This window comes from Semicossyphus pulcher, unplaced genomic scaffold (assembly GCF_022749685.1).
Source record: "Semicossyphus pulcher isolate SPU_LCO1_2020_fin unplaced genomic scaffold, fSemPul1.0.p SCAF_27, whole genome shotgun sequence".
Classification (NCBI taxonomy): domain Eukaryota; kingdom Metazoa; phylum Chordata; class Actinopteri; order Labriformes; family Labridae; genus Semicossyphus; species Semicossyphus pulcher.
Window position 1 is genome coordinate 165,001 of NW_027211701.1, and position 21,316 is coordinate 186,316.

General features: G+C 44.2%; 1 protein-coding gene across 3 annotated transcripts in view; it reads right to left on the bottom strand.

Annotated features, from left to right (window-relative positions):
* The window catches only part of LOC138604938 (glycine receptor subunit beta-like), a 37,930-nt gene that overhangs the window by 5,874 nt on the left and 10,740 nt on the right, over nt 1-21,316 (bottom strand). Inside the window, exons 5-10 of one of the 3 annotated variants that reach the window (XM_069676975.1) lie at nt 17,170-17,396; nt 15,877-15,959; nt 13,804-13,941; nt 10,806-10,958; nt 3,720-3,868; nt 1-460 (exon numbers count right to left, since the gene is read on the bottom strand). The exon at nt 1-460 is cut by the window's left edge and continues 554 nt beyond it. In XM_069676975.1, the coding sequence (XP_069533076.1) occupies nt 407-460; nt 3,720-3,868; nt 10,806-10,958; nt 13,804-13,941; nt 15,877-15,959; nt 17,170-17,396 (804 nt within the window). In that variant the 3' untranslated portion in view covers nt 1-406. The remainder of the gene's footprint in view (nt 461-3,719; nt 3,869-10,805; nt 10,959-13,803; nt 13,942-15,876; nt 15,960-17,169; nt 17,397-21,316) is intronic. The other 2 variants (XM_069676974.1, XM_069676976.1) reach the window with 2 other exon arrangements.

Sequence of the window (21,316 nt, forward strand, 5' to 3'; positions counted from 1 at the left end):
CAGAGTGTTTGTGGGTGTGTGTGATCAGTGGGACGTGTGTGTGTCTGATGTCCTGCTACAGTTGGCAGGTAGTTAAAAAGTGTAGCTCTGTTTCCACCTCCTGCTGAGTGCAGTGGCTGCAGAGTGTGTCCTCTGTATGGAGCCAGTCTCAGTCTCAGGCTCAGTCTCATTGGGTTTCTGTCTGAGGGCTCTGCTTGTGAGTCCCAGGACCAGCTGGCTGAGGGGGCAGCTCTGTCCAGTCTCTCTGGAGGTGAGGGCTTTGTTATGGAGCGTGTCGGGGTCACTTTGTTTTAGCTGGTTACAACATTTAAATGCTCTCTGTTGGATTGGACCGGACTACCTGGTGTTTAGTAATGCAAGAGATTGGCAGGATAAAAAGGAGCCATGTAATGAAGGCATGGATCATTCAGTCAGAGTCGTTTGGCCTGAGACAAGGCTTTGCCTTAGCGAGGAGTCTGAGCTGAAAGACACATTTCTTTAAACTTTCACCCATTTTCTCAAAACTTTAGACACAAAAGAAAATATTCAAACTACATTCACAAAACCCGACTCTTCTAGCAAAATGAAACGATGCTTTCAGACACACAGCAGGTCAATATATAAACACTACAGAGCATTCATCAGACACTACATCAAAAAATGGAGAACACAGCATCCAGGGCATGTAGCTACAGTAAAAACGTAATGGACATTACTTCTATGTAAAATGTTGTTGTTGTTGTTGTTGTTGTTGTTTTCCCCAGTCCCCTTTCTGTCAGCAAAGTGATGTACTCCAGCAAACCTGACCTGTTCTCTTCTCTGAATGTCCTGATGATGGTGGCCACAGGTGGCTCAAATCTGGCTGTACTCTTTGTCCTGCTTCCCTCATTGTCATCCCATCAACAAGAACACGGTCTATGAATGTGCTCGAATTTCATCTGCAATGACTGTTCTTGATCCTGCTCTTCCTCGTCCTCCTCCTCTTACTGTAAACGTACTCTATACGTCCTCTGCCTCTCAGATTGATTCCATCCATTGTTGGCATCAACATTCAGTGCACTGATCCGGCTTACTGTATATAGCCTACAGTATATGCTTATATTCTGTACAGTTGGTTTGATCACATCATTAGAAACAAGTGTGAACAGTTGTGAGTTGTTGTGTGTAAGTCATGACAGCTGTGTTGTAGTTGTGTTTAACTTTTGCCGTCCATGTGAACCATTTTGCAGCACATGTGCACAACAACTTATCCCTGCTGTTTTTAAAAAGCCCTAGCTGTGAAAGCAGACAGAGCCAAAGGTATTACCAAAGCGATTGGCATTTACATTTCAACAGCTATGCGCCCTCATGCAGTAGTAACAGACCCCGGCTTCAAGTATTTATTAAAAGTGCTCGAGCCTCGTTACAATGTCCCCTCCCGTGCACACGTAAGCCAGTCCGTGGTCCCTGCCCTTTACAGGCGAACACGAGCGAGGATAGAGCATGAGGTGTCCGCTGCATCCGCTGTTGCAACAACTGACGGATGGACGGATGGACTGGAAATGAAAAATGTACAGTGTACTGTATGTTAGAGTTCCTTGTTTTTAAATGATGTTTTAAAGATGCCTGATGGCATATGCTACACTCTATGCTCTACCTGTTACCTTAGTTCATCCCTACAACTGTAGCAAGGGTGTTTTGGTTTTCTCTCTTTTGTTAACTGTTTACAGGTAACTATCTCAGGTGGTTCTAAAGGACCCTCAGACTAACTTGCACTTCTGTCTGTTCAAAATAAATGAAAAGAAAACTAGAACCATGCATTTGGGACTTCTTAATGCTTTTTTCCTGTTGTACCGAACTCATACCGAACCGTGACCCCAAAACCCAGGTACATACCAAACCGTGACTCCTGTGTACCGTTACACCCCTAACTAACTACCTGAATTAGTTTAAGGTTTTACCAAAAGAGTGAAAAATGGGTTTAGGCCACAGAGGGGCTTAGTGTTTTAGCAACCGTGAAAAACTGTAACAACTGAGGTGATCTCTCACACAGAACCACAGAAGCCAGTTTGTGATTTGTTGAGGACACTATTTTCTGTAAGGAAATGTTGCTAACACAGAACCCTCGGTAGTTATTGGGCTCAAATTTGTCTCCACTTTTGTGGAGCGGTGTCATCAGCCCTTGGTTCCAAATATCGGGGCGGATCCCTGAACTAAGGACGGTGTTAAAGAGTTTTAGGATCGCCCATTGGAATTTGAGGTCTGTGAATTTGATCATTTTGTTTAGGATGCCGTCGACACCGCAGGCCTTTTTGGTTTCAATGGACTTTATTTTGTCCTGTAGTTCTTTCAGTGCACTGAAATCTCATTGAATGAACACCTCTATGACAGCTTAGATAAAAGCCTGCACATTACAGGCAACATGAAAGCAGATTTTATGGCTGAGCTGGTGTATTGGATTACAATAGATTGTTCAAGTGTACCTAATGAAGTGGCCGGTGAGTGTAAATATTGAAACAGTATAGAAATACACTTGGGAGAAAAATGGAGCATGGAACATGTTAGGAGTCAGCTAAATGCCACTGAGGAAACTGTAACAGCACTTCTCCAACCTCTTTGGCCCAATAGAGAAGAATAAACAGATAAACACAAGACGACCTGCAAAGTCTAGAGTCAGCCATAAAAACCATCAGAACCGGCTGGACTCACCAAGCTCATCACTGGTGGTGCAGCTGTACTGAGCTGCATTATATTCACAGGTGTTCCTAATACTTTGGCCCCCTCATGTATGTAAATAGGGAGGACAAAAGATTAGAGACACATCTCAATATAATGTAGTTCAGTATAACAGCGCCGTTAACTGTGGCCTCAGTAATAAACATCATTGAATTTACACACTTCTGACTCAACAAAACAAAAGTCAACAAAAACTAAACTTCATAAAAGCAGAATCCATCAGTGCTGTTGGATTGAGCTGCTTTAGATTGGACAGGTATACCTAAAGAAGTGGCCGGTGAGTGTGTGTATCACATACAACCACTGATAACAATATATACAACTACAGCATACAGTAACATGAGAATCATTCATTCATAATGTTACACGATTATTAAAGGACGATGTCAGTAATCAGTTTGTTTAAAAAGAAAATCAAAACAAACAAACGTGTGCGTGTGTGTGTGTGTGTGTGTGTGTGTGTGAGTGTGAGTGTGAGTGTGTGTGTGTGTGTGTGTGTGTGTGTGAGTGTGAGTGTGTGTGTGTGTGAGTGTGAGTGTGAGTGTGTGTGTGTGTGTGCGTGTGTGTGTGTGTGTGTGTGTGTGTGTGTGTGTGTGTGTGTGTGAAATTAAAAAGTGAATGTTCCAAAAAGGATCAATGAAGCAACAGTTGATGACAGATAATTGCACATGAAATAATGTATGTGACATTCTGTTGATGCTTTGGCAACATTATCTTGACTTTCATGCCAATAAAGAAAAATGAGACTGAAACTGAACTGACAGAAAGAACGAGACTCCCACATGAAGACACAAGGTGACAACATAATGACACTCGATTATAACATGAGGAGGCTAGAATATCACTGATGGTACATAGGTTACCGTGTGTGTGTGTGTGTGTGTGTGTGTGTGTGCACGTGCGTGTGTATGTGTGCACGTGCGCGCGTGTGTGTGTGTGCACGTGTGCGCGTGTGTGTGTGTGCACGTGTGTGTGTATGTGTGCACGTGCGTGTGTGTGCGTGTGTGTGTGTGTGTCTGACTGACCTGCACCACAGCGTATTGCACCAGAGATGAAAATCCGAACAGTAAACATGTGATGAGCCAGACGTCGATGGCCTTCACATAGGAAACCTTGGGTAGCTCTGAAGCTAACAACATGCTCTCACTGGACAGAGACAGGACTGAGAGAATACCTACAAATATACATATGAACATATGAATGTTAACATGAGTGGATGATCCAAGTATGAAACATTCTCATCAGTTTATCTCCTCTGAGATGAAATCGGGGATTTTATTATAAATGTTGTTTTTAATGTGATGATGAAACTCACCATCTATAGACTGTGAGGTGATGATGGAAAGGTATTTGATGAATGGATGAATAATGGATTCATGCACAGACAGAATACCTGATGAGGAAAGAATTTTAAAAATCAGTAATTCAATACTGATAACACAGTGGTTACTCTGTGGACACATGAAGAGCTGCTGTCAATGATCAGAGAGCTTTTTACTGTGCTCATAATAGACGTCAGTAAAGTGAGAGTTAATCTGTGGAGCATCGGCGGAGCGGGGGGCTGCTTCTTGGGCTTAAAGTCGAGGTGAAATGAAAAATGTCATTTTAATCCTTTTAGATCACATCCCCGGTAATTTTGTGTATAATCTTTTAGGTGTTATCAGGGCCGGCTAAAGGCACAGGCAATATGGATGGTCATCTAAGGCGCCACATTCTGAGGGGCCCCGCACAGCCTCAAACGTTTTGAGTGTAGCCCCGGATACGATGTTAAACTGAAGCCTTCTGTCTGTTAAAACCTGAACTCTCAACCTGTCTCTCACCTGTCGCTCCGCTCACCTTTACTGCCACTCTAATATCTATTTACAGATTCTACAGAGAAATGTAGAATCTGTAGGCAGGGATGTGGATTCCTGGGAGGGCAAGTGTTCTGGTTCCGCTTGTAGTATGCTTGTTGTCAGATTCCCATCAGCACACCTGATGACGATTTAGCTTCTTATTGATCTCTATGTACAGACATCTGCATGCTAACAGCCAACAATCTGAGATCTAAAAGTCAACTTGAGATAAATTCCCTGACGCTGTGTCACGAAAGCCGTTCAGCGTTCAAATTTCCCAACTTCCTCGAATGCATCAGAAATGATGGATCCGATCTCTGTTCAACAAACTTGTCATGTTAAAGTAGTTTTCTTCTCCTCTTGAGGACAGACCTGACAAAGCTTCATTTTGACTTGTTACTAATCTACATCATGATTGTTGAAGCTTGTGATATCTAATGCTGGGACCACTTTATCCACAACAATAGATCAGAGAGAGGCGGACACAGAGAACAGTTCCAATATTGTCCATATATTGTTGACTGCAATACAGATGAACGTTGAGTAAACAGAATGAATGTAAGAATGAATTGTTTCTGTAAGACAATAAAACAAACGCAAAAGATTTACAAAATAATATCCTCCAGCTTAATTACTTTTATATCTTAGTATATCTTAATTTGTACTTGAGCCATATAAGACAAACTCAGCTAATGTAAACAAAGGTGGCTAATCAATTAACTTAACTGGTAACTGTGTCAGAAACATGCTTAAAAGGAACACAAATAATCACTGATACTAAACAGAAATAATGTGTACTACACGCAGTGTTGCCAAATGTGATTGACAGTTTCCAGCCCAATTACAACTCGAAACCAGCCCAATTCAATAAAAACCAGCCCAAATCGTAACCTTGCCAGAAACCTGTGTAAAACCGTAAAACCATTACATACGCAATAGAGAACAGATCATAAGCATGCAAAGCTTTGTATCTGCATCAAATAAATATGCTCGCAACCCAAAAAGAGTGCAGTTAGACAACCAAATCAGTCGACTCCAGTTGAAAAGAAGGGAGGCTTGAGGAGCAGCAGATGGACTGGCTTCCCCCTCCACTGCATTCAGTGCAAGTCCTCTGATGATGCTTAATGGCCTGTCTCCCACGTAGGATCCAGTACCTGCTTCTGATCTCGGTGAAGACCCTGTCAGGCCCTGGGTGGAGTAGGTGTCCATCAAAGCCCTGGATGAGGAGTCTTGTCACTGTATGCTGAGGATCGAGGACAATGAGATGGATATCAGTAGAGGAGGAGTTGTCCATGTGCTGAAAGCGTTCGCCGACGCGGATAGGATGAAGGATCCATCTCTGGTGACAGCGTACTGAGCTTACTGCCGGGTTGTACTGATCTGCCTGCCCTGAGACATTTAATCTCCTCTGGGAAGCAGTCTGCTTGGCTGGCCTTCAGCAGGAGGAGTCAGTCAGTTCAGTGTCACAAAAGTCAGGCTGAGGTAAGGAGGGGTCAGTGGCCACCCCCTGAGGAAAGGAGGAGTCCGCAGCCATCCCTTGAGTGGCTTTGAACAGGTCTGGACTGTATAACGTTGAGTATAAGGGGTACCGAACCAATCTGTGTGAGGCTGCAGAAGATACTTTGCTTTAGCTCAGTAGCATCTTCTGGCTCTATGGAGGTAGGAAGTGACGGCCACTCATCAGATGAACCACGGAGGAACGATGGCCCTTGAATCCAGTGACTTCCTGTCGTCAGCTCCGCCAAGGTCTTGGCCACGAGTGTCCACACATTGCCAGGTGTGCAGGGCTGTCAATTCTTGTATCTCAGAGACTCTGGTTCCCACAAAGACCTTAAACCTGCAAGACTCAGATGTCATCCAAGTTAAGACTGTTGTGGAGTCTGTCCAGGGAAAGGTCTGGGTGATGCTGGGTGAGCTCTCAATGAATGACGGAAGACAGCTGGACTCCTGTCAACACTACACAGAGCTCTAACTGTAGCATCGACTGCTGGCGCTTTGGGGCCATCCTGGACCTCGCCATAACTAATGAGGGCTAGCACCTTATATATGTAGCGCATAGTGGGGATCTCACTCTCTGATGCTTTGGACCTGTATCCAAGTTGATCAGTTGGACAATGCCACATTAAGGCCAAAGCCGGCTCTTGAGGATCAGCGCACTTCTCTGCTAACCATAGCTCTGTGCTTTCTGATCAAGCAGTGGAAGGCAGATGGGAGACAACAGATGGGACATTGCTCGCCCAGTGCCTGATTTTCGAACCCTCCCGAAGCTAGACACTGCCTCAACTTATCCACAAGCAGCTTAGCAGACTCAGGTGTTGATAGGCTCTGTAGACAGTTATCTACATAAAACGACTGCTCAACAGACTGCAGGACGTCCTCATTTCCCTCTTCATGGTCTTTAACATGCTTTTGCAGTGCAAACATGGCACTGCTTGTTGTGCCAAAGGGCAAAACTTGCCATTGGTAGATGTCAGGTTGTGCATCTCGTGGTAGGTTTCTCCAGACGAACCTCATCAATGGTCGGTCACCAGGTAGGAAACGAAGCTGATGGAACATCGCCTGAATGTCTGCACTGATGGCAAGTACGTACTGCCGGAATCGCAAGTGGACACCAATGAGTGATGGTCCGAGGGTTGGACCTGGGAGGAGTTGCTCATTTTGGGAAAGGCCATTGTAGCTGCAGGAGCAGTCAAACACCAAACAATCCATCCCATTGTGATGGACGAGGTGATGGTGAATGAACCATGATTCACTGGAATTGTTCACCTCTTCTGCACTGAGCTTTGTGACACACCCTCCATTGATGAGCTTTTGGATCTCTGTTTCATAATCTTTGGCCTTAGCTGGGTCTTTTAACAAGTCATTGCTCTGTGTTACGGAGCATTGGAATGACTGCTTCCGCAGTGGCTTTCAGTAGTGGTGCATCCTTGACGCGGAGCAGAGGTGTTGCGTACCGTAGTGCGTTGCCTACCTTCGTCCTCTCATTGCGTGCTTCCAGGATGCTCACAGCCTCTTGGTCCAGGCAGGACCGTACTGCTAGCCGTTCACTCACGAAATGGGAGCGCATCGAGCTGCCTGAGTCGTTCGACATGTTGGTAGAGATCATCCGCCACTGGCTTGAGAGAAGTAAAGTAACATGCAGAAGTATGAAATGTAAGTCCATCTGGACCCTGGAGGGCCCAGCCGAGTGCTGTGTGACTGGCTGAAGGTCAACCTCTGGGGCCAAACATGACGGGCTCTTTGGAGGTGATCAAGTGGGTGTAATCTGAAACTATTAGCAGTAGCGGCTGCACCTTACCGAAATTCGGCTGAGTCAGGGAGGCCACATGGAAGTCAACTGACGCACCGGTGAGGCAAGCCACATCGTCCACAGAAGTAGGGACTCTGTCTCACCTCTGAGGCTCAAGAGCCAAACTGCCGCTAGCAGTATAATCGTCCATTCAGCCCCATCGTCCAAGATAGCATAAGCTTGAAGGGATTTGCTTCATGGCTGAAGGCTCCATAGCACTACCCTGAGGTACACCTTACCTCCTTGCTTGGAGTTGGCGAGCAAGGCACGGCCATGTGGAGTGATCAGGTAGGCGCGAGGACCCAGTTTGGCAATGGCGTATAGAACCTTGAGGTGGATCTCTTGGCATTCACTGCATGCTTTCATTAGGTACAGGCATCTTGCTTGTGGTCGGTGTGACAGCAGTTGCGGCACCGCTTACCGTCGGTTATCCACCTTTCAAGCTCTTCCAGCGAGCCCTGGACAATGTCTGGGCACTGTGTTAAGTAGTGCTGGGCACTCTTACAGAAAAAACACATCCTTTTGAACTTCTGCTGCTTAGCCTCCGACCGAAGCTTCTCTGAGGGCTGGCAGCTGTTGGGTCTGAGCTTGTCAGCACCATAATAACTGAGACAGGCTGGTTACGAGGCCTGGGTGCAGGCACTGGGCACGTTTTTGAATTCTTCTGCAGCAGTAAAATAAAAAAGGTCTCAGAATGTTACTGTTGTTTATGCCAATGTCATTCCCAACCAATGTTATTTAACACAAAGAATAGTAACGTCAGTTTCTGCCCTTTCTATATGGCAGGCAATGCAAATAAATCATCCTCAACATCTGTTGTAATGTGGAGTCCGAATGATGGTGACAGTTGGTAAACAAAAAGATACAAAAACTGTGGTTAACAAGATTATTCTTTAGATACATAATACATTCGATTTATCTCAATGCTTGGGAAATAGTGCAGTCCTGTAACGCATAGAAATCTCCCTGGGGGACCTTGTTCCCGGACCCCCCTAGTTTTGGCCTAAGCACCTAATGTTTGTAACATCTGGCTATGCCTCTGTTGTGGAGGTGCAGGCTGATAAAGATGTGCATTGCAGTTGGAGTTGGGGGGGGTTGGGGTCAGAGTGAAAGAGAGGCCGGAGGTCGGATTAAACTATTCATGCAGGAAACAAGAAGAAGAAAAACTGAGAGACTGAAGCCTCTTTAGATAAATGACACGATAACGAGTCACTGCTTCATTAAAGTCCTCTGTTTAGGGTGGACCAAGTCACTGCATTATTAAAGTCCTCTGTTTAAGGTGGACCGAGTCACTGCTTTATTAAAGTCCGCCGTTTAAGGTGGACCGAGTCACTGCATTATTAAAGTCATCTATTTAAGGTGGACCGAGTCACTGCATTATTAAAGTCATCTGTTTAAGGTGGACCAAGTCACTGCTTTATTAAAGTCATCTGTTTAAGGTGGACTGAGTCACTGCATTATTAAAGTCATCTGTTTAAGGTGGACTGAGTCACTGCATTATTAAAGTCATCTGTTTAAGGTGGACTGAGTCACTGCATTATTAAAGTCATCTGTTTAAGGTGGACTGAGTCACTGCTTTATTAAAGTCATCTGTTTAAGGTGGACTGAGTCACTGCTTTATTAAAGTCATCTGTTTAAGGTGGACTGAGTCACTGCTTTATTAAAGTCCTCTGTTTAAGGTGGACCAAGTCACTGCAACATTAAAGTCATCTGTTTAAGGTGGACCGAGTCACTGCATTATTAAAGTCATCTGTTTAAGGTGGACTGAGTCACTGCTTTATTAAAGTCATCTGTTTAAGGTGGACTGAGTCACTGCTTTATTAAAGTCATCTATTTAAGGTGGACCGAGTCACTGCATTATTAAAGTCATCTATTTAAGGTGGACCGAGTCACTGCATTATTAAAGTCATCTGTTTAAGGTGGACTGAGTCACTGCTTTATTAAAGTCATCTGTTTAAGGTGGACTGAGTCACTGCTTTATTAAAGTCCTCTGTTTAAGGTGGACCAAGTCACTGCAACATTAAAGTCATCTGTTTAAGGTGGACCAAGTCACTGCTTTATTAAAGTCATCTGTTTAAGGTGGACTGAGTCACTGCTTTATTAAAGTCCTCTGTTTAAGGTGGACCGAGTCACTGCATTATTAAAGTCATCTGTTTAAGGTGGACCAAGTCACTGCATTATTAAAGTCCTCTGTTTAAGGTGGACCGAGTCACTGCTTTATTAAAGTCCGCCATTTAAGGTGGACCGAGTCACTGCATTATTAAAGTCATCTATTTAAGGTGGACCGAGTCACTGCATTATTAAAGTCATCTGTTTAAGGTGGACCGAGTCACTGCTTTATTAAAGTCATCTGTTTAAGGTGGACTGAGTCACTGCTTTATTAAAGTCCTCTGTTTAAGGTGGACCAAGTCACTGCAACATTAAAGTCCTCTGTTTAAGGTGGACCGAGTCACTGCATTATTAAAGTCCTCTGTTTAAGGTGGACCGAGTCACTGCATTATTAAAGTCCTCTGTTTAAGGTGGACCGAGTCACTGCACTATTAAAGTCCTCTGTTTAAGGTGGACCGAGTCACTGCATTATTAAAGTCCTCTGTTTAAGGTGGACCGAGTCACTGCTTTATTAAAGTCCTCTGTTTAAGGTGGACTGAGTCACTGCTTTATTAAAGTCCTCTGTTTAAGGTGGACCGAGTCACTGCTTTATTAAAGTCCTCTGTTTAAGGTGGACCGAGTCACTGCAGCATTGAGGTGGTGTGTTTAAGGTGGAAAGAGTTTGAGGTCTAAAGTTTGAAGTCTACAGGATGACATTATTTTCAGTTCTTTCATGAACATGTGTCTCTGAAGTTAAACATCAGAGAGTAACAACTGTGACATCTGTCAGCCTGCTCTCTGAGCCATGTTGCTTCCTGTAAGAGTTGACGTGAATAATTGAATTCGGCTGTAAATTCATTTAAACACAGAATATAAATCGTGTGCTTGATGTTTCTCACCCAGCGGGACTCGAGCTGCCGAAGCGTCCGGATTGATCCAGAAAGATAACCAGGACAGAACCACGATCAGCAGAGTTGGAGCGTAAACGCCCATCATGTAGAAACCGACCTGCCGACGCAGGGTAAAAATCACCTCCACACAGGTGTAGTAACCTGAAGACACAGAAGAGTAAGTATAGATGTAATTATATAGTTATAGATTAAAATAAACAGTTTACAGAAGATCACTGAAAACTAAACTAAACGTCACATTTACAAACAGAAGAAAAACAGAGGTTCTTTTCATCATGTCAAACTCAGAAACTAATACTGTCAGGATGATGGGGGAGGGACACAGCTGAGGACCAGTGGTGTCGTAATAACCACTGACATCACAAGCGATTCTATGGGAGAGAAGAAAAACTACAATAATAACAAGCTAAGAACAAACAAACTCCCTTCACAAAATAACACTTTGATAAAGACAAACTAAACAGGAGGTTGGGAAGAGCAACCGGATAACTGGATAGAGCAAGCGGGACTAATCATAGAGGAGAGTGATCGACCAGACGGAGAAAAGAGAATGAAAATCATGGAAAGTGTAAAGGGTCCTGCATTAGAGATCCTGCAAGCCGTTCAATTCAACAACCCCGCTGCTGCTCCTAACGAGTACATTGATGTGAGACAGAACACTTCCGGCACATCGGAAACTGGTGAGGAGCTCTTCTTTGCCTTTAGAATGCTGTGTCAACACCCGAGTGAGAAGCTTTCAGCATTTCAGCAGGGATGGAGAAAATTCTGAACAAAGTAGTCCAAAACGGAGGTTTGCAACCTGCCGCCGCAGATAAAGCACGTCTTGACCAACTCATTAAAGGAGGTACCAGATCTGACATGATGCTTCTGAGCCTCAGGCTTCGAGAGCAAAGGGGTCAACCACCTTCGTTTTTGCAGCTGTTAAATTAGATCGGCACAGAAGAGGAGCAAAAAGCCTCTCATCGCAAATTAAACTCACCCAAATCAGTGCATGTTAAGACTGCTGCTGCTGTACCAGTGGGGGCCGACATAAAAGATCTCAGAGCGAAGATACAAGAACTGAAATCACAAGTCACCGAGCTTCCAGCCTTGGCAGCAGCACCATCCCCTCCACCACTTGCCCTAGAACATGCAGTCACTACTGAGGCGGAAGCCTCAGGGGAAGATAAAGACCTCAAAGCATTAAAGAAAGAGGTTAGTAAGCTGAGGAAACAGGTCTCAGTTATGTCATTTAAACCATCGTATTCAAAGAAGGCCAAACGAGTCAAGATTCTCTGGCCATCCAGCAGGAGAGAGCGTCATCACAAAAGGACTAGAAAACGACCAGAAAGTGATCCAGAAACGGATCCAGGCTCAACAACAACTGAGGGCAAGTCATAGAGAGAGAGAGAGTGCTGCTACAGCTGCAGGAGGCAGCCATAGTGTCAGTGTGAGGAGGAGCGCTGTGAATGTCCGGACTAGCCGTCTGCCGGAGGGTCTAATAGGGCCACCCTCCACCGCCTGTTTAAAAGTTGAGGGCAAACCCTGCACCGTTCTCTTTGATAATGGATACAGGTGACAATAATCTTTGTCAGCTGGTATGCCAAGCACCTATCACATGTACCCCTATGTCCAGTCAGCGGTTTATACATCTGGGGACTCAGTGAATCAGAGAGCAGCTATCCTTACAGAGGCTACCTCCGGATTGAATTAGAGCTTCTAGTGAAGACACCCGGCAAAGCCAAGTCAGTCCCCGTTCTTGCCTTAGTGTGCCAAGATCCCCGTTGTACAGACAACATTCCCATCCTGATTGGCACCAATGTTCGCTGAGGCCGACCATTCGCTTCCACCGAGGACATTGTGGATCCAGTGAGTTAGACTTTCTGTGTTATTCTGCTGAGAATAAGGATTCTGTCGGCTGCATCACACCTGAGCAACGACCAGGCCTGCACCTTTTTATTTTGGTGTGTGTGAGTGTGTGTGTGGTCCCACTTTGGCTTTTTGGCGTTTAGTTAAAAAGAGGTTGTTATGGATTTTGTCAGAGAAATCTGAGGTGATTAAGGTTAATTATAACATCACAAAGCCTCATAAAAACTGTGATGCAGACTCACAGCACTGAGGGAAAGCACGGGCACAGAGGGAGGGAGGGAGCGGGAGCATCCTGTGGTCAAAGTGTGGCCGTGTGTGCTGGGGTTAAGCCTCAGACAGACCCATACTGGTTTAACCCCTGCTTATAACAATAACAGTAATGTCAAAGTAATACTTACAGTGCTGACTGTACACACTGTATTCACTGAAAATGTACTCCAGGTCTTCCAGAGGTGGAACTGTTTTTAAATTTACTCCATAAATATAAGTCCTGGTTAACTGCCTCCAGTCTGAGCTACATGTGAATATCAGTTTTACAATTTCCAAACTGTAACTGAGCGCATGTTTTTATCCACCGAGCATGCCCAGTACAGCCCTACAGACTGCCCACCTCCTTCAACTAGATGATTGGAAGCCAAGTGACTTCTTGAATATCAACAAGGGGGCCTTATTTGGTATAGTCTGTCTGTCTGTCCATCCGTCCGTCCGTCCGTCCGTCTATCTATCTATCTATCTATCTATCTATCCATGACTCTGGACGTATTCCCCTCAGTTCTTAGTTTACTTCTTTTAACGCTCCAAAAAGAATCTGACTTGAAATTAAAGACAGGCTGTCTGTGGGCCGTTAGCAGGCTCAGTTTACAAGCTGCTGTGAAGGCAGTTATATCAAGGCACTCACAATGTTTGTTTATTTATGCAGACCATTTTAGTTAACTTATGACAGGTGTAACTTTAGGCCCGGGTAGGGTTTTTCATATTTGAGTAGGGGTATGTATATTTCCACCTGAAATAGGTAAACGTTTGTGGTAGCTGCCTTAGGAAACTGAACCCAAACACCCCATCGTTTCAGTCTTAGGTTGGTTATACACATATATATCACCTTGCTTCAGTTACAGCTGTATAAGCGGTGCTCACTGACCTGTTCCCTGGTAGTACTTTGTGCAGTTTCCGTACTTGATGTCTTCTTGTTTGATGTCAAACTGTGGCAGAGCGATTTCGTCCATCTGAACCGGGTCAGACTGCCACATGAACACCAGATCACTGGTGGTATAACCGACTGAAATGCACAAAATAAAATTAGGTATAATATATGTTCAAAATATCAGTGATCAAAGTCTATGGCCCCGCGGAAAGACCTTTAAACTGGCTCAATAACTCTTTGTCACCGACTATTTAAAGACGAGGATTAAACGTTTGTGTTCACACCAGATTTCACCGGTCACAAGATTCATCACACATTCACACACAGCAATTTATAGTGGCTTAAATGATTATATAAGTGAGCAGAGCATCGCATGGATGAAGTTGGATTTGATCCCACAATCATTACACTTAGGTCAAGCACTCATAACCATTGCCCCACCAACATCTTCTTAGTAATGCTTGTACGTCAGGCATTAATGAATGAGTCAGCAACCAGGGCTCGTTCTGCCTTCAGAGCTGCACAGCACATGCTCAGTCTTCTTTTTTCTTCTTCTGTGAGGAATGTTTAACACGGCTCCCTTACGATGTCGCTGAACCTTCTTGGTAACGTCACACAGCCCATAAAGCGCCGTGTTTATGATTTTTGTATGAAAAAATTCGGTCTTAGACGTTCTGACTTGACTTCAGCCTGTTTTCAATGAAATGTTGAAATCCCGGTTGATGCTCACTGGGATGTTTTAGCATGTGAAGTACACGTCATGAACATGAGAGGCTAAACATGTTTCTCGTACTGACAAACTGCAGAGGGCTGATGACTCGACTCTGCAGCAGCTCCCAGGTCTATGTTTCGTTTTATATTTTAGGGACGCACCGATACCACTATTTTTCAGACCAAGTACAAGTACTTACAGTTGGGTACTTGCCGATACCGAGTACCGATAGGAGTACTTCATGATATCATTTCGTTCCCATGATGACTTTAACAGCATGTTTCATTTTCATCACGTTCCTCACTTCCTGACTGTAACAAAGTAAATCGACAGAACGATGCAACTGTTGCTGACATTCTATCACTCAACTTTGTTTTACTCAACAAACATGACACACGTTTTACTTTGGTGTAACCTGTAACACATTCAGTGGATTTCAGTAAAACACAACACACCACATATAGTGTAAAAAAGGTCACATGATGAACACTCCCATTTCTGAGCGCACCTGAACGCAGCACTACACAGTGCATCCCCCCGAAACACGGCAGTGAGGGAGACGTGCCCAGACTTGTTTACTGCACCTAATGGGAATGGTAACAGTGATCGCCGACGGATTCTATTTATCGTGTGTGCGTCCACGAATCTGTAAGTTAGTTTGCCTTAATGTGTCTGTTACTCTCTGTTAGCTTCAGTCTGGCCATGAGTGGACATGTTAGTGTTGTCTGTGAGGAAGAAGCCTAACTGCTGAACTAACTGGAGGCTAACGTCAAGCCATAAGGTGGTATTTGACTGCGGTACTCGTCGTAGTTTTACGAGTACTGAGTATGAGTACTTGAGGTCCGATACCCGATACTGGTATTGGTATTGGTGCATCCCTGATATATTTATACACCTGAACACACATGCACATCCCACCTGAGGTTTCACACATTGACTGTGGAGATAAAAACTCAGAATGAATCCTGATCACAGACTGAAGTTCAGACTGGAGGTTCACACAGACCTTCTGCAGCTGATGTGTCGTCCTCTCAGAAATCCACCTTCAGTGAAAATCTCACTTTGTCAATGAATGTATATAATAATCTGTTAACCATCATTGAGATCACATAATCCAGTTTAATGTGGTTCAGGAGCTTCAAACAGGAAACAGTTCAGCGTCTGTTAGAGTTGAATGTGTGTGAGTCCCACAGGGATCAATACTGGGTCCACTTTCATTCTTCTGTATTCACTCACTCATGTTATAAAGAAACGTACTCATAATTATTACATTCATGCTTATCAACAGCTGTTTCACTGCATATGGTTAACACTGTGAGTGTGTGTGTGTGTGTGTGTGTGTGTGTGTGTGTACTCACAGCTCTCCAGCTGCATTTTACACAGCTGTGTGTCCATCGGGAAGAGAGTCAGATCCAACGGACAAGACAGCGTCACCGACAACCTACACACACAAGCACACACACACGCAGAAAAACATGCCTCCTTAAAGTAGAATGTTTTCACTCGTTATTTTGATTTAAATGATGTACAAACATATTTCTGTAGATGTGTTAGTGTAGCAGTGCAATGATTCCTCTTGCCATCATCTTTATTTTACTGCTTATAATGTATCCTTATTAGTTTTACACTGGGACTAGTATTTTGTGTGTTACATGAGCGCCCTCTGCTGGGGCTCCTGCAGACTTGAGGGGTGAGCCCCTCGTACTGTTGCCGTGCCCTGCCCCGGTGGGAGGCTGATTTGTTAAAGTCGAGCTGAAACGGCATCTCGAGAGTATCTAGCTTCCGTATCGCGACGTATTTCCGAGTGAAACAGGACGTGCACGCGGGACATATAATTGGAGGGATTTGATTTGATCCTTGAGAAGTGGGCGTAGACAGACGTTCTCCACAGCGCAGTAGCTAGCTAACTGACCGAGCGTTCTTGGTGCTCTGCGGCTAAATGTTGCGGATTGATTGGTTGAAATTGTTTGGTGCTAACTTACGTAAGCACGCGGGAAATTTAGTTTTACCAGAAGAAAAAATGATCGGATTTTGATATAAGAATACGGAGAAATAGATTTTATGTATTTTTTTTGGCCTTTATTGTCAAACAGATGCACAATGTTACCGGGGATGTGATCTAAAAGGATTAAAATGACATTTTTCATTTCACCTCGACTTCAAACACGTTACGATCAGTCCAGTTCTCTTGGTAAAAGTGATTCTTCTCCATGTTGTCTGTTTAAGAGAACATCTTCATTTAATATCACACAGTTTGTGATGACATCGATTTCATATAGAGTAATTTAAGCTGACCATGTTATTATGCTTTGTAGCTTAATTGTAGCTTCATCATTAATCCTTGTGGTGTATGTTTATAACCCACAGTTTGTTTATTTCTGTGTTTACGCATTCTGGAGCTTATTACCACAAAGTGGCTGTGAGAGAACTAAATGCTTCAGTTGTTCATAAACTGCATGCTGGTGCCAAAAAGTGTTTATGTCTGGTTCATCCCCCAACACAAGAGAGAGTACACAACCACTACATTAGCATGCTAACATTAGCTTATTTAAGCTAAAACAAAGTGCAGCTGAGGCTGAAGCTGTTTGTTCATAGATAAAGGGTGTCTGGTGTTGTTGTTTTGTACATATATAGATGAAGGTGAATCTCACCTCATGCTGATCAACACGTCTCCATTCCTGAAGATGAAGAGCAGGATGTTGTCCTGCGTCACATCGTGGAAATTAGCGTTCTTCTCGTTAGCAAAGAACAGGTCGGGTTTCCACAAACACTGGAACATGTTTGGATCCACAGTCAGAGCTTCACTCTTAAAGTCTGTGGGCAGACGGAGGCGAGGGTCGTTCCATCGCTGCCGGAGGAAGATGTTCACCCTGTAGTCCTGCAGAGACACACTGCATCTAACTCACCTCATCATTATGACTACATGAAGTATGACGGCTGCCGGTAATACACTCATACTCAGTGTATTAATATCACCATGTCATGTGTGTGAAAGAGTCAGGTCACTGTAATTATTACATTTAAACACTAACCTGGACATTAGTCTGAAAGTCAGATATAATAACAGATTAACCTTCTTTAGTAAATAATTAACATTATTTTGCTCATAATTCACAATAAAAAAACAAACCGAACTCAACAGAGTAAAATCATTCTCAGTTTTAGATCAAATATCAGGAGCTTTAGGACAATGTGAATGTAATACATCTCTGTTACTTATTTTCTGCTGTCAACAGAAACATTAAACATTAAATGTTGAACAGTAAAGACTGTGAGCGACTGTCAAACAATCTGATCTGTTTTTCACCACTGATATTTAGGTTGTTTTGATTAATTGTATGATTTGATCATTTTGATGTCATATGGTTTTCATACAACCCCCCTAACTAAAGTCAAAAGGAGGACAAGCTTCAATGCCATGGTGGGACAAGATGAAATCTATGGAGAGGCACAATGGGGAATGAGGGAGTGGGCACTACAACTCCAACAGCAAACTACTGGTGGTCCAAGTCGAACCATCTACAGCTGAACACCTCCAAGACCAAGGAGATGGTGGTGAACTTCCGAAGGAACAGGTCACACCTGCAACCGGTGTCCATCGAGGGGGCCGACGTGGAGGTGGTCAGGACCATCAAGTATCTGGGGCTGCAGCTGGACGACGGGCTGGACTGGACAGCTAACATGGACACTCTTCAGAAGAAAGGGCAGAGCCGTCTGTACTTTCTGAGAAGGCTGGGGTCCTTCAACATCTGCAAGAAACTGCTGCTGATGTTTTACCAGTCAGTGGTGGCCAGTGTTCTCTTCTATGCTGTGGTGTGTTGGGGAGGAAGCAGCAAGAAGAGGGACGCTGCGCGGCTGGACAAACTGAGGAGGGCTGGCCCTGTAGTGGACACAGAGCTGGAGTCCCTGGGGACCGTGGTAGAGAGAAGGACCCTGGATTCACTGTTATCCATCCTGGACCACGCCCACCACCCTCTACACAGCACATTCATCAGGCACAGCTTAATGTTGCAGAGTGTATTTTTAATTTAAATGGCCTTTATTTTTTTTTAATTTTGTCTCTAATTTTATTATTTTCTTATGGGCTTAAGGGGTGGCGGGGGGTTGGGTTGACAGATGTGTGATTTCATATGTCTTCTAAGGTACTGGATGCCTAATTTTCCCTTGGGATCAATAAAGTAACTATCTATCTATCTATCTATCTATCTATCTATCTATCTATCTATCTATCTATCTGTCTGTCTGTCTGTCTATCTGTCTACTTCTAACAAAGTGAACATAACCTGTCCATCATGGTGTTCCTCAAGGAAGTATTCTAGGTCCTATTCTCTTTTCCGTTTATATGATTCCTTTGGGTAAAACAAACAAGTCATCATAATGTCAAATATCATTGTTATGTGATGTTACACAACTGTACCACAGTGCTTTAAATTCTCTTTTTAGCTGTCTCAACGATATTAATCTACAGATGATTAAAAATACAGTGGCCAGTAACCACTGCTAAGTGTAGCTTTTGTTATGCTGTGAAGCTAGCGGTGCTTTATGGTGACTCTGTCTGGTCTCTGTCAGACTTGTAAAGTTTTTGTCACTTCATTACTTTTTACTATTTTAATTATTATCATTTTTACATCCAACACACTTTTCTGGCAAAAGAATAAATTCAAAAGATATTGGATGCATCCCGCTCTAAACTCTGGCGCCTCATCCACCTTGTAATTGTCCACACCGAAGAACACCATGATGCGCTCAACACCACAGCAATGACCAGTGCAATGATGATTGCTGGACGGACCATGGCCTCATTCAATCCGTCATGTCCATTGGTCTTATGCTGAAACAACGGGTGCAGAAGACACAGTGTCGACATTGAACGGTTGATTGACACAGCACTTTGACAACAGCTCCAGGCTGCTTGCAGAACTGCCCAGGCAATACCCAGAAGACACTGGGACACACAAGGGCTTGCTGAAGTCTACCATCATGGATGCCTGTCAAAGCCCCCCCGGCCATAAAAAATGCAAACACCAGGACTGGTATTATGAGTATAACACTGAAATCCAATCCATACACTGACATCAAGCGGCAGACCTTCATCGGCTCGCACAATGACATCAACTGCAAGGCTAAAAGAGCCGCCATGCTAAAGCAAAGGCTGTTGTCCAATCTCGGGTAAGGAAACTGAAGAACCAGCTTGCAGTAGCTTTCCCTGATCCCACATGAGTGGTCTATGGCACCAGCTATCATTATAGGATAGATAGATAAAGCTTTATTGATCCCACAACAGGGAAGATTTCAGGGTTACACCGCAGCATGAAGGAAAGAGAAGAAGCACACAGTGCACAAAACAGTTTTATGCATGTAATACATTATCTCAACCCCCTTTGCTTAAAGGCCAGGCTGACCCTGCTGAAAGATTCTGAGACAACTGCAAACAGATGGAACGAGCACCACGAGGAGCTCCTGAACAGAGATGGTAAATGGACTGTACTTATAAAGCGCTTTTCTAGTGTTTGCGACCACTCAAAGCTGCTTCGACACTACATTCACACATTCACACACACATTCACACACTGATGGCAGAGGCTGCTGTAAAGTGCCCAACTGGTCAATCAGTTATCACATTCATATTTGGGGTCCAGTGTCTTGCCCAAGGACACTTTGACATGTCGCCTGAGGGAGCTGGGGATCGAACCCCAGACGACCGACTCTACCACTGAGCCATAGCCGCCCCTCCCACTATGGATGCCCTTGACCAACTTCCTGAACAAAGTAGAGAAATACTTCTTCTTATTTCATAGGAGGGTTAGCGTTAGGGTGCGAAGGAGAGGAAAAATTCCATCAATAATGCTAGTAAACTCCCGCACACTGTCTAACATGCAAAAAATACATTTATTGGCTAACAACCCATAGAGTTTGGAAGCACCATTCAACCTGAGAGAGGTGCAGGACGCCATAACGAAGAACAACAAGGCCGCTGGACCTGATGGCATCCCAGCAGAGGGTGGAAGCCTGAAGGAAGGTGGGCCAGATCTCCTTAGCCACATCTATGCTGCCAAATTTGGGTAGAGGTACCCAAACTGTCACTGTCTTTAAGAAGGGTGACAAAGCAGACTGCAAACTACAGAGGCATTTCCCTCCTGTCCAACACTGGGAAAATTCTAGTCTTGGTTTTCATGAAAACATTTTTCCCCTTCCAAAACATCCTTCCAGAGACCCAGAGTGGATTTTGCCCAAACCGGTACCACAAACATGATTATAGCTCACCAGCTAAAAATGCCTGAAACAAAATCAACCACTATACATGGCCTTCATAGACCTCACCAAAGCCTTTGACTCTGTGGACCATCACAGGCTGATTCTGGCAACAATTGGCTGCCCAGACAAGTACATCCAAATGCTGTGACTGCTGCATGCCACAGTATTCACTGGCAATGAAGAGGAAACAGAACACTTTAGGGTTGACACTGGAGTCGAGCAGGGTTCTGTTATTGATCTTTTGATCTACACTGCCACTATCCTCCATCTCACGGGTCGACACCTACCTGAAAGAGTCAGAATCATGTACAGGAGTGATGGACAAATTCTGAACATCATCATCTTCAGAGTTAAAATCAGAACCACCACCCTATTCATCATGGAGCTACAGTATGCAGATGACAACGCCCTGTGGGGCCCTCTCAGAAGAGGACCTGCACACTGGATGCCTTCGTCCAGGCATACAAGCAGCTTGGCCTGGCTCTCAACATCAACAACAAGACTTAGATTGTCCATCAGCCACCACCCAACAGAAACACAAAT